At 39.3% G+C, this 14307-nt stretch overlaps 1 protein-coding gene across 1 annotated transcript in view; it reads right to left on the bottom strand.

Moving 5' to 3' along the window:
* Positions 1-6907: 6907 nt before the first annotated feature.
* LOC145786213 (ATP-binding cassette sub-family B member 6-like) overlaps positions 6908-14307 on the bottom strand; it is a 42742-nt gene continuing 35342 nt past the window's right edge. Inside the window, exons 12-16 of the mRNA XM_082597858.1 lie at positions 9012-9164; positions 8485-8663; positions 7553-7766; positions 7235-7398; positions 6908-7031 (exon numbers count right to left, since the gene is read on the bottom strand). Of these exons, the coding sequence (XP_082453984.1) occupies positions 6908-7031; positions 7235-7398; positions 7553-7766; positions 8485-8663; positions 9012-9164 (834 nt within the window). The remainder of the gene's footprint in view (positions 7032-7234; positions 7399-7552; positions 7767-8484; positions 8664-9011; positions 9165-14307) is intronic.

The following is a 14307-nucleotide window of genomic DNA, read 5'->3' as shown; positions in this document are numbered from 1 at the left end:
GCGTTGGCTAAAGGCATTATGCGTGGAACGCGGCAGGAGTTTCTACTGTAGCATACAACGCAAATCACACGACAAACAGCTAAACTCGACTGCAAGCTTTCTCAAAAGTTTTCTTTCTCTCTCTCTCTACCACGCACGAATGTAGCCACCTGGCTTAACTCGCACGCGAAGTGTGTTACCGTTAGTAGTAAACTGAAAACCAATGATGCCAGGTTGGTTTTTGAAAACAAGCAAGTGAATCTAAAAAACAAGCCCAAAACAGCCAAATCAACACAAAAACAAGCCCAATAATTTGCAACCAAACTGTAGCTACAGTGTACAGTGTTGCCTTTACCAAACTGTATTGTGCCAATACCGGATTGCCCTTACACAAACTGTACAGTTTTGCCTTAACCACACAGTACTGTGCCAGTACTTGATTGCCCTTACACAAACTGTACACTTTTGCCATTACCAAACTGTACTGTGCCAATACCGGATTGCCCTTACACAAACTGTACAGTTTTGCCTTTATCACACAGTACTGTGCCAATACCGGATTGCCCTTACACAAACTGTACAGTTTTGCCTTTATCACACAGTACTGTGCCAATACCGGATTGCCCTTACACAAACTGTACACTTTTGCCTTTACCACACAGTAGGCCTACTGTGCCAATACCGGATTGCCCTTACACAAACGGTACAGTTTTGCCGTTACCAAACTGTATTGTGCCAATACCGGATTGCCCTTACACAAACTGTACAGTTTTGCCTTTACCACACAGTACTGTGCCAGTACTGGATTGCCCTTACACAAACTGTACAGTTTTGCCATTACCAAACTGTACTGTGCCAATACCGGATTGCCCTTACACAAACTGTACAGTTTTGCCATTACCAAACTGTACTGTGCCAATACCGGATTGCCCTTACACAAACTGTACAGTTTTGCCCTTACAACAGTGTATCGGCCCGATACAGGCTTTGTATCAGACAAACTGTACCATTTTGCCGATACAATACTGTACGTTGCCGGTATTGGCCCGATACAGTGCAAACGTTACCGATACACCCGATACACGCCGACACAAATACAGTATTGGCGCATTACTGTGATGTTTGCTGGGTGATCACCATTTGGCGAACTTCTTCAACTTGTATTCCAGGTAACCATTCCAACCAACGCGAAAGCCGGTAATTCGGATGAGTCGCGGTGGCCAGAATACATTGTGAAACTCTCATTGTGAAACGAGATTTTCCATGAAAAAAAAATGACGCATAGCGCTTGACGCTTGAAATCGGCAAAATAGTTGACGGCGCTATCACTTCCGTCAACTAAAAAATAAATTGACGGCGCTAGCCTCAGCGTCAACAAAAAGTTGACGCCGTCAACGTACAACACTGCCTATATCCAGGCATATCTAAAGAAGGGGATACGAAGGCTTTTAATACGTCTGACAATAAGGGCTTTTGTTTATCGTAAATAATGTATGTATACCGCAAAATAACAATTGGCACCGATAGTAGTTGCGCTATTAGCATCAGGCCTGGATGCTCACTGCATGCTCATGGTTACTTGTTAATTCAACTACCCGTCACAGTTGCTTTACATCTAGCCTACTGCAAAGGCTTTGTTAAGAAAAACAGCTTACGGTACTGGTAACTTTTCAACTGTCTTTCCAAACAAGTATTCTTTAAATATACTCTATGTAACGTTTACTAACTGTCTTTGGTAGCTAACTGTACCAGCTGCACTACAAAACTTTCTGCAATTTTGAAAAGAACTGCATGTTTCACACGCTACAAACTACCGCCCTGGTAGTGTCATAAGAATAAGGAGCCTTCAGATCCCCTTCTTTAGATATCCCTGCCTATATCAAAGCAAGTGTGTCCTAGGCGCGTCTGAAATACAATTCTTTGGTCATAAAATAACCCCAGACGGCATTTACCGACTGAGTACGAAATCCATTAAACAACTTCGAGGTTATTTAGGATTGATCAATTATTATCATGCCTAAGCTACATACCCAAATTATTAGCGGATTGCCTTGCTCCTTGACAACATTTTTAGCGAAACAGTTCAGTAAAATCAGAAAAATTTCATGGGATGCCGTCTCTATTAAAGCATTCTAAGACTCTTGACCCAGGGCCGGTTACCGAGATTGGCAGAGTGAAGTTTTTCGATTGTTGAAGTCTTGTTGCCTGGGAATTATTCCATTCACTAGGTGCCACTGCATGGAGAGCAGTCCTGAAATGCGCTGCTCAAGCGCACACCCCGAGAGCCGAACCAGCGCCGCGTGATCTTATTATAAGGAAATGTAAACGATAACACAAAGGCAGACCAAGAATGATTTGGACAACAAACATCTCTAAATGGACAATATTGAGCGGCATAGGCCAAGGCCGATAACGGCGGCCTTTAGCGTCAAAAGTCATCCGGAGGTCAAATTTCATAAAAATGTCAGAACTTGGAAACCGGTTAGCCTAAACTAGAATGTTGGTTGTTAGTTTAAAGCTCAGAAGGTCCATGTTTACATCTGCTCTATTTCAGCTAAATAAACCAGAAATTGTCAAAGGTTTGGGCAGCCGACGTTTCACTGTTTGCGACAGAAGTGCAGTAGATTGATTTGGTGAATGAGCAGTTTTGATTCATATCAGTACCGGCACGTAAAATATCTACTACCGTACTGTGCTTGGAAAAGATTAATTTACATTCTGAATGTGTTTTTCAAACTAGTTAATAAAACATTTAAGAGAAACGTAGGCTATAGGAGTCATTATTTGATCTAGCACCTTCAAGTGGATGTGTGGGTTATTTGTAAAAAGTAGTTCAAAATATTCATTTAATTTCTTTTTTTCAACAGTGTTCAAGCTGCTCATAAGACGGTTAATAAAGAAGCAACGGGGTTTCACTAAATCTATGATAACGTTTATAGATTAATTTATTTGCTGTGTTTTCTTACCTTAAAATACACCTATCGTTGTGGTTGTGATGAACCGTTTGAATTGTTGGAATTTTCTCTACGGTTGAACCTCAGCCTGGTCACATGTAGGCTGTAGCCTACACCTTCTCTTAATATAAATCACGTGTTTGTGAGATCTAACATTGAAGTATCCCAAAGTTACTCTAAAACAGAATTACCAAGCGTTGAAAACACTCAATCGGATCTCATTTGAGCATTTGAGGCCGATTCGCAGCTAGCGGTTATATTTTATAAGTTGATAATAAATGTTGAAAGGCATTGGGGATGTAATCTACCCTCTCTGTGAATGTGGCAATGTAACACACATGGAAGGCGACCTGCCACAGCAGTAATTTCATGTCTACATATTAGGGTGGGTCGAAATTTGGACTTTTTCTCCGATTTCATTGCTGCAAACTTTCTTTCTTGCGAATAGTCATAAAACGACATTCCTGAAAGTTTGAGCTTGATTGGACATCGTCTTCATTTACAAAAATCGCGATTTATAAAGGTACTTGAAGCGATTTTTTGAGGCTTGAAAATGCATTATTTTTAAGGTGTCCGACGTTTTTTTCGTAAACAGATGTTCGTAAAACAATTGTTCGTAAACATTTGTTCGTAAAATTAATTCTTCGTAACACAATTCTTCGTAAAGCATTTCTTCGTGCATGCAATTGACCGTAATACTAATTGTTCGTAAAACAGTTACAATTCTTTACGAACAATTAATTGGGGTAGCGTATATGCTAGAGATGTGCTAGATGTGACGTGCTGTAGATGAGCAGACAGAGTGTATAGTCCCTGATTCAGAATGGCAGCGAAAAAGGAAAGCCAAAACTTTTGTATGGTGGCCAGCTTTATTACAAAGATTATAGTGCACTTAACGCACAAGGGCAAGAAACTACTTATTGGAAATTTGAGCATTTTCAAAGGAAATGTCCTGCACGAGCAACAACAGGGGCGCCGAAACAATTTTTGACTGGGGGGGGGCAGGATTATGAAAAAGGGCACTTTTGTTGCTGAAAGGCCAAATTTTTTTAAACTTTTAAGATATAGCGATAATGCTCATCTATCAGCTCACTATCGAGTAATGATACAAGTGTCCGGTATACAAAGAAGGACATCATGCTATGTTATAATGATGTAACCTACTGTGTTGCATAATTTGTGCTGTGAATATTATTTTGAGCTTTTGATTGAAAGCTTTTGATTAACGATTTCAAAAATATTTTCATTTTCGAATATCTCGGAAACTAGAGCCAATTCGAAAAAACTAAGTGCATTTTCGGAATCAGGGGCCTTGAAATACTTTAAAATGACTCTCACCTTTATTTGTGCCAAAATGTTTGTTGGCCTGTGTTAAAATTAGGCTAAAAGCGAATAGCAGAAATTGTTATATTGCAACATGTGCAGTAGGCAGTAGTTTACATGACTTTAAAAGGGCACCATTACCCCCCTGTCCCTCCATGATGCCCCCCTGCCCCCCGCTTCCGGCGCCCCTGAGAAACAACTGAAAAATTGTTCACAAACAATTGACCTATTACCTGTTTACGAACAATTCACTATACGAACAATTGATGTATACGAAGAAATCATTTACGAAGAATTGTTTTACGAAGAATTAATTTTACGAACAACTGTTTATGAACAATTGTTTTACGAACAACTGTTTACGAACAATTCACCTATAACCGTTTTTAATAGGGAGTTGTTTTCACGAGATTTGAAAACCTCCCTTAGTTCTTATTGTAAAAAAGATGATTTATGCGTCAACAGATTCAACATAATTAGGAGAATCCAATTCATTGTGTACTGAGTCCGAAAAATGATGTCATCAATGACGTTATTAAATAATAAATTGCACATAGCGATAAAACTGATAATCTTAAGAAATTAATCAATAGCTTTTTTTCCTTGGTCCGAACCTTAAAACATTTGACCAGGCTAACACTCACAATAGTATTTCAATAAGATTTAATTTATGTTATGGAACCGGCTTTCTTCCATTAGGAATCGTCAGCATAACTGAGTCGAAATAAAAATTAGCCTACATCAATAGATGTCAGCACAACTGAGTCGAAATAAGAATTAGCCTACAATATCAATGGATGTCAGCACAACTGGACCAAAAACAAACGAAAAATTACAAATTAATTAAATAAATAAAAATGTTCATGACCTCCAATCCTCCATATTCATTTCTTTATTTCTGCCTTTTCTTCTCTTCAGTTGGTTTTTCCCATTTTTGAACTGATAATCTTACATGTTTCATCTCACTACATATGTACAAGTACATCTATTTTCCACAAACAAAAAAATCAGTACAATGAACTTCATACAACTCGAAAGTTAACACTCATGTTACGACGGTCAAGTTGGCTAGTCAATTGTGTGTAAGTTCGTCCTCGTCCACAGTAGTTATTGTGTTTTTGTTGATATAAAAAATTAAGATAATCGCTAACTTGTCGTATCACTTTCACTTGAAGCAAACGAACCTATTAGGCAATTGTGATTGTGTAGAGCAGCGGTTCCCAACCTGTGGGTCGCGACCCCAACTGGGGTCGCCTGACAATTTGCCTGGGGTCACCTGAGGCCTTCTGAAAAGTTTAGAATTTCATTAGTTTAGAAATTTAGAAAGTTAACTCTTAACAATGGGCAGCTCACCACAGAGTGCATCGCGATTTTACTAGAGTCTAGTAAAAATCGCGATTTTACCATGGTTTGTCTAGTAACTAGACAAACCAGAACACCCTGGGCAAAAATAATGCATTTTTTAAACAAAAGTTGGACTTGAGGTCGCGATTTTTGTTTATATTTGTGAGAAAAAAGTTAAATTTTCAAACATTAAGCAGCTAGGACGCAAGTTGAGAGCTAGGCTATTATTTCTGCATCAGTTGATAGCCTAGGCAAGCCAATGTATGCTCAGTGGCGTAGCAGCCACTTGGCGGTTCTGGCTCTGCGCCAGGGGCACCCACAAATCCAAATACAGGAGCAGACTTGATGCAGAAGATGATCTGCGTTGTGCTCTTGCAAAGACTGCGCCAAGGATTTCAGATCTGGCTAAAAAGAAGCAAGCACAGCCTTCTCACTGAACAAATTGTTGTGTTGATTTGTTGTGTTGTTTATTTATTTATTTAGAAGTCAAATTTAATATATAGCCTAGTAGCCTACTAGTTAGCTCCAAAAGTGCAGTGAAGGAGGATCAACCCAACTAATTTTATCCTTGGGATCACCGCAACTTGGCAAATGTTATAAAAGGGTCACGGCACCAAAAAGGTTGGGAACCGCTGGTGTAGAGCAATCTTTACCTATCTAGGACACACAATAACTGAAAATGGCAGATGCGGTACGAAAATATTGAGACGAATATAAATAGCAAGAAACAACTTCGTAAAAATAAAAAAGACATTAACAACACGCAAAATTAACATCAACGCTCGAAAACGAATTATGAAATGCTATATATGGACTACGTTACTTTACAATGCAGAAACGTGGACACTGTCATCACAAATGGATAAACGACTTGAGGCATTTGAAATGTAGATTTATAGAAGAATGCTTAAAATTTCATGAAAGGATAAAATCACAAACAAAGATGTACTATCTAGAATGCAAACCGACATGGAAATTCTACAAACAATTAAATCAAGAAAATAGAAATATTTTGGCCACATGGTTCGCAATAATTCTATTCAACGACAATTACTAGAAGGAAAAATGAACGGCACACGAAATAGGGGCAGACCACCAAGAATTTGGACTAATGATATTGAAGACTGGTCAGGACTTAATTACAAAACTGCAGTAGAAAAATCTTACAACAAAGAAACTTGGCGCCTCATTGCCTCCAACCCTCGACGAGAGGAAGGAACTTAATGATGATGATGATGATTGTGTAGAGCAATTACGCATTACGTCGTGTAGCGGGAGTTGTCTTTACAGTTTTACTCTGATTTCTTTCACTTGTTTGATGACTCTCCGGAGGCATGTTTCTTTTCATCCTCTTCCAAACCGATCTCCTCCTCCATTTGCTGATCCCACATATCGCTGTATACGCCGTTCATCGAGAGCAGTTCGTCGTGGCTGAAAGACACAAAGCTCCCGTCAGGAAGTTGCATTGTGGGGATTAATATTCCTCTTGCTGAACTCATTTGGAAATATCGTACCACACTTCTTCCGGAAAAGCGTCGCATGATATCCGAACTACCTCCTACATTACATTCATTGAATGCAAATAGATTTTTTGAGCAATATTTCTAATAAAACACAGTTGGAAACCTTGCTACCTTCCTCGCTCCACGATTTCACCGTCTTTAATAACGAGGATGCAATCGGCATTGACAATCGTAGACAACCTATGTGCGACGACAATCGACGTTCTTCCAGCACAAACTTTCCCAAGCGAAGTTTGTATGTTTCTTTCAGTGGTCGTATCCAGTGCTGACGTAGCCTGTAGAAAATCATGCACAGTTATATACGTTCGCGGTGGAGCATTATTAATAGGCGAGCTTAGTTTTGTGACAAAATAAACGCAGAGGATAAAGACTTAAATCAAACAAATATGTATTGTAATTATCGCCGCTGGTCTTTGCCACTGCGCCTACCTCATCCAGTAAAACAACATTGGGAGCTTTGAGAAGTGTTCTCGCGATGGCGACTCTTTGCTTCTCTCCTCCGCTTAATTTGAGTCCTCTCTCTCCAACCACGGTATCATATTGATCAGGCATCTCCACGATCCTGTGGTGGATGTCAGCAGAAGTTGCCGCATCTGTAACTTCGTCATCACTCGCAGTTACTCTTCCGTATCGTATATTGTTCCTGTGACATTAAATCACAAACAAAGATGTATTATCTAGAATACAAACCGACATGGAAATTCTACAAACAATTAAATCAAGAAAATCAAAATAGTTTGGCCACATGATTCGCAATAATTCTATTCAACGACAACTACGGTACTAGAAGGAAAAATGAACGGCAAACGAAATAGAGGCAGACCATCAAGAATTTGGACTAATGATATTGAAGACTGGTCAGAACTTAACTACAAAACTGCAGTAGAAAAATTTCACAACAGAGAAACTTGGCACCTCATTGCCTCCAACCCTCGACAAGAGGAAGGAACTTAATGATGATGATGACATTAGGCATCATATGGTAATATAATTCCGTTTTTAACATTTATAAACGCGTCAACAATAACAAATGTTTTGTTATAATATAACTACAGTATATGTATACAGTATAATGTGACTACAGTATATTATACTGTTATAGTCACACAAATGAGAGTTTCAAGAATATTAGGAATAAGGCGGGTAATAGCCCAGCCAGTAAATAAGTCCTTTTTACGTTAAAGTAATGTAAAGAGGGCTGTATTTTCCTTATTTTTTACTGCCTTGAAAAGCTATAAACCGCAAGGTGAGGTAGTAGAATGTTAAATCAACGTGTATTATCAGCAGTTGAAAAAATTCGTGGCTCAGTCAAGAAAAATCGACGCACATGCCAAAAAATACAGCTATTGTTATTTGCTTACATGATATTGTCGTTGAAAAGAACAGTGTCCTGGGGAACCACCCCAATGCATCGTCTCAACGACTCCTGGGTGACAGTGCTAATGTCCACGCCATCCAGCTTTATAACGCCAGATTGTATGTCATAGAATCGAAACAGAAGACGAATGATCGTGCTCTTTCCCGAGCCTGATGGGCCGACCTAAAGTACAGATGGAAAATTTCAAAACCTTGTGCTTTTTTATTAAAATTATATTGCAGATAAAACCTGTACAAAGTAAACACACTAAACCGACAAACCACGCAATGTGATAAGTCAGTGATCAAGATAAAGAGCCTGCTGATACAGTTTGAAATAGTTAGATCTGTAAAAACACTTAGGATTCTGAACGGGCCATAGTAGGTCAATGGAAAACTATCAAGACATGAAAGAAGATGCTTTTGCAACAATTGCGAGGCATAAGACGGCATAAACAAGATCAAACAAACATGAACAACTGCTGAACATTTAGGAAATGTGAAATCGCATATGTTTAGATTGTTTACTTACCAATGCATAAGTTTGACCTGGTCCGACTGAAAATGAAATGTTTTTCAAAATTTTCCTTTCTGGAGCGTAATGAAAACAAACGTTTTCAAACTCAACATGACCAGCCTCCATAGATAGCTCAATAGCTTCGTCATTATCTGTGATATCTTGACCCTAAAGAACAGACAAGATTCAGTGTAAACACAACACTTGTTCCAGTAAAATACTGTGCATCCAAACGCTTTGGTTATGATTTCAATCGACGCGGAGTCAATATGCTGGCGGACAGGGCCTATGAGAGGGTGGTACGGAGGGTACGGCGTGCCCTTGAGGGCCCAGGCCTGTGATTGTTGGGGAGCCCGGAATTGTGATTTTATAGTTTACGCCCAAAAATGTTTGGTTAAAACCATTCTAAACGACTAAATTTAAGCATAAAAGTTGTTATTCTTTAGTCCTGGGGGAGGCGTAATGTAGCAAGAGGGCCCGGAAAGGTAACTAAGTGAATTGCGCGCAAATTAGTGGCCCAAAGTGGTGATTTAATGCTTTAGGCTACATTAAAAATGTTCTGTTAAAAGCACCCTAAATTAAATCATAAAAGGTTATTCTCATGTCCGGGAGGGGGGGGGGGCATAGTGTAGCAAAAGCAGGGTTGAGATTGCCTAACCCACCAGACTTTTTTTAAAAAGCCCGGGTGTTTTCGGGCTTTTTTGTGTTTTTTAAAAACTATTTGAAAAAGGTAGTATCACGCTTATTTCACTTCAAAATGAGTTTAGGAGTTGTAGCAGGAGCCGGAGTCAATACTTTCGGAGCAGGAGCGGAGCCGAAGTAAAAAAGTGACTTCATCCACCTCTGCTAAGCATGTGGTGAATGCAAAAGTTACAGTAATGAAGAAAGGTTATTGGTCAGATGATTAATTTGATTATGTTTTAACTAGATGTTATGTTTGAGCCGTGGTAGAGAGCTTGACTTGTTGTACCAATTTAATTTAGAATAGGCCAATCTCATTCTCTGTTCTTATAAACTTGTGTTTTATGATGCTCAGTCTTATCTTATCTGGCAGCAGGGCAGGGTAGGCCTATATCATATGAGGTAAGTGACATATTTATCTTTCATATTCAATATTGGCATACGAAGCCGAGTAACGTGATCAAGTTTAATATCAATGTTAAACTTGATCACGGTACTCGGCTTCGTATGCTTATGGTTTAACAAGACAAACTCTCTACCGAAGCTCTATAGGCCTATTCAATATTATTGTGCATAGCCTATTAAAATTAAATAATAGTTTTATTGCAGCCTGAAAGGCTACTATTATTTCGCACAGATGTCTCATGTCTTTACTAATTCTGCAGTAAAATGTTGTATGGTGTGCAATAGGCTACGCCTAAGCAAACATCACGCGCTTTGCCGACAAAGGGGGCCCGGCTGGGGCCCGGAGTGAGAGGGGGGCCCTGAATGACTCTTCGTACCCTTAGTGAAAACTTCTCTCAGAGGCCCTGGCTGGCGGAACGCCCTTAGCATCAATGGTCATGAATGGTCAATACACCAAGATTGAATGACTTGACTACAAAGATGTTATCCAGAGGAACATCTGACCAGTAGTTGCTTTGAAACCAGCTTACAACTTGAAGTAGGGCGTAAACCAGAGTACTGCTTGGTGCTTACGTTGCAAATTTAAGCAATAAAAAGTTGCTATGCTTTTCAGCAAAACAACGCATAAGTTGCGAGGGTAGGCTACTACGACAGTTTATCGAACGACAGTTTATCGAACGACTATTGATCGAACGACAGTTTATCGAAACGACAGTTTATCGAACGACAATTAATCGAACGACTGTTTATCGAAACGACAGTTTATCGAAACGACTGTTCACCGAACGACAATTTATCGAACGACTGTTAATCGAAAACTTAACCCCTAGCCCCTAACCTCTAACTAACCCCTAACCCCTGAGTATTCCATTGCATATGTGCTTCGTCGTTCGATAAACTGTCGTTTCGATAAACAGTCGGTCGATGAACTGTCGTTTCGATGAACTGTCGTTTCGATGAATTGTCGTTAGATAAACTGTCTTTCGATAAACTGTCGTTCGATAAATTGTCGCGTACGAGTTGCGAGAAGGTCTAATTACCAATATATATAGGCAGAGATGGGCTTGATCTTGAAAAACAATAAGATCAAGATCACTTTAAAATTGGAGTTTAATTACAAGATAGAGGCTTTTTTTTAGAACTCGTGCTGTACAAAGTAATGAGGGAATTGTTACAAGCTACTGTTAATACGAAATGTGTCCAAGAAAAATCGATTTGAATTTTCAATAATTTGGTCAGGGTTGCTATTTAAAAAGTTTTCTGAGTTGGTCATAATAAATAAGACCACTTCCGTATATACTTTATGTTGACTTATGATAAAAAAATGCTTCAACTTTCTTCACAATTCTATTTTGTGAATTTTAAAAAAGATGTTTGCTTTATTCGACCCAATTTTAGATGTTTAAAAAATTAGAATGGCGATATTATAAAAAACTAGACTCGATAGCCGACGTTAGTCATTGGTTACAAGAGTAGGAGCTTATTGCTTGCCTACTATCCCTCCTCTGTCTGCCTCAATCATACTTGCAATCGTTCATTGAGTTTTGATTTATTGAGTCGGGATAAAAACCTGATTTTTGCACACACTTATAATTCTTTACAACAATTACTCTCAAATCCAAAGGCTGTCCGAAAAAGTACACCCACAGGGCTGCGATGTTTGCTTTTTTCAGCGTCACGCTCGACATGCGCCGTAATTATTCCACAAACGCCGTGTCTTACGAAAAAAAACAAACTGAGAGAGCACGTCAAGTCAGGTCGAGGAACAATCGGGGGGGGGGGGGGACATTAGTGAATGCAATCATAAGAGTGCCGACTTACGTCAATTTCCTTGCGACAGGTATTTCAAGGCAAGACCTAAAAGCGACGCTTCACGCGCCAAGGCGTCCGCGCCGCTATTTTTAACACGGCTGGAAAATGCTTTAGTCGAAGTTCAAACGCCTGGCATCCAACATTTCGCCACACACGTTTCGTGCTATTCGACACAACGGGCTTCTTTTATAGATGAAATAACCTAGGCTACTTTTAGCAATCAACGTCTATGCCAGTTTGTATTTCGCCGTAGGCCTATAAGCCACTTAACAATATTGCTCTGTTAAAATGACTCATCCAGAAGAACATTTTAAACACTGTGAGAAACTGCTTTGATCGAAGTTCTAACGCCTGGCATTAAACATTTGGCCACACACGTTTCGTGCTATTCGACACAACGGGTTTCTTACTTTCTTTTATAGATAAAATAACCAAAGTAGGCTACTTTTAGTTGTCAGCGTTTATGCCGGTTTGTATTTTGCCGTATAAGCTTATTAACAAAATTGACTCTGTGAGATACTTATTGTAACAGCAGCACATCAGCATGCTCTTCAACACTTACAAGTGATGAACTCTCTGGTTTTCGCCATCTTCTAGAGTAACCATTCAATTCAATTCAATTTTATTTTTCTTTGTCAGAATGCAAAAGAAATGATATTGTGAATGGAATGCCTCATTTCGTTGTAGGCTACCACACGCTTCATCAGCGCCTAGCATCTGAAGAGCTGTTTCCTTCGATTGAAAGTTTGTGGTACAACCTCCTCACAAAGGAAAATTTTTACCAGGATTTAAGTGAGCTCATGCACTTCTGCTTGAAGTGTCTGGTGCGCTGTTGCAACGAGTGTATCGTTGAGTCTTTTTGCTCCAGCTACGTACTGCACGATATCACGCATATCACAAAGTTGTCCTGGCCAGACTTCTCGCTTGCTTTACCGATACTGAGTTTTAACACAAAAAGGTAAATAGTCTCCACTCTCCAGACACAACCACACGCGGCAAAGCAACAATTAAGGGTGAAACGTCTGAGTCATCAGGCAAGCCACGTCACGGAGAACAAAGAAACAACGCAAACTCAACGTTACTTAAATTAGCCAGCCAAGTTACAAAATTCATCACAACTACTGTTCCAGACAATTGTTCACCTAATCAAACGGCATATAAAAACCGTTCAAGTCTACTGAATATTACGTCATGGAAATTCCTAAAACATGAGCCAAAATTGCACCATCGTCCGTAAGACTTGTGTCAAACCTGTTTAAACCTGTTTCAGTTGAAACCTGTTTAAACATGAAATATTGCGTCGCACGAACTGCTGGCGTGCCTTTGAGTTATCACAAATTTTTCTGATTCATTCTCGAAGTTGTTTGTTGGAAGTCGGTCGCACATTTAACTGGTTTATTTAGTGCTTGCTAGCTGGACAAATTCTCCGTCTTTTATCCAAGTAATCTGTATCGTAGTGACAGTTTTTAGAGGTGTAAGGCGTTGCATCTCGATTTCGATAGCCGCGGGCTAATTTTACAGGAATACACTTATTGAATAGACGTTTCAAGGAGTGTTTCTTTTTCGGTCACTACATGCAGACAAACGGATCCGGGAACTTTATGTTACAATTTTCCCACGAAGAGATTATGGTTTACCGCTGTGACCATAAAAAATAAAAGACGAGTTCTTGTTAGCTGGTAGGCCAAGAAGCACTAGAAGCACACAAAAAATAAAAGACGATTTTTGTTAGCTGGTAGGCCAAGAAGCACTTGAAGGCATAAAAATAAACGACGTGTTTGTTGTCAGCTAGTGCAGAAGAACTACTTAGAAGTACAAGAAATAATAAAAGAAGATTTGTTGGTTGGTAGTCTATACACTCTTACAGAAGCAAAGAAAAGTAAAGACATTTCTTCTCAGTTTGGTACTGAAGGAAAATAACTTTGACATTCATTGGCAAGAAAGAAGATTAAAGACAATCCATCTGTGCTTGTAGATTCAAGTGGAAGAATCCAAGCAAGTTTGTGGACTTTAGGACTTCATACCCGTACAGCTACGGGTATCGTGCATTTAAATTCTTTTTTGTATTTTTACGGTCTTTGCAGTTAAGTTTTTTATAACTACTGTAGCCTAATAATTTTGTGTGTTTGTGTAACTTAATTTTTTTAATTGTTAAATTTAGCCTCAACATTTAATATGTCTGGCTCGGGTTCCAAATAGCGACTGTCAGAACAGCGACTGTCAATAGAGCGACCACACGACAGCGATTAATTAAAAACAGCGACTGTCAATAGAGCGACTACACGACAGCGATTCATCAAGAACTCGATTAATTAAAAACAGCGACCTCGAAATTTGGCCTCCAAGTCAAAACCTGCTGACTGGCATGATATAAATCCAAAAATTATGAAGTCGCTATTATGAAGTCGCTATT

The sequence above is a fragment of the Aplidium turbinatum genome, chromosome 17 (genome assembly GCF_918807975.1).
Source record: "Aplidium turbinatum chromosome 17, kaAplTurb1.1, whole genome shotgun sequence".
Classification (NCBI taxonomy): Eukaryota; Metazoa; Chordata; class Ascidiacea; order Aplousobranchia; family Polyclinidae; genus Aplidium; species Aplidium turbinatum.
This window is presented reverse-complemented; position numbering and strand designations above follow the sequence as displayed.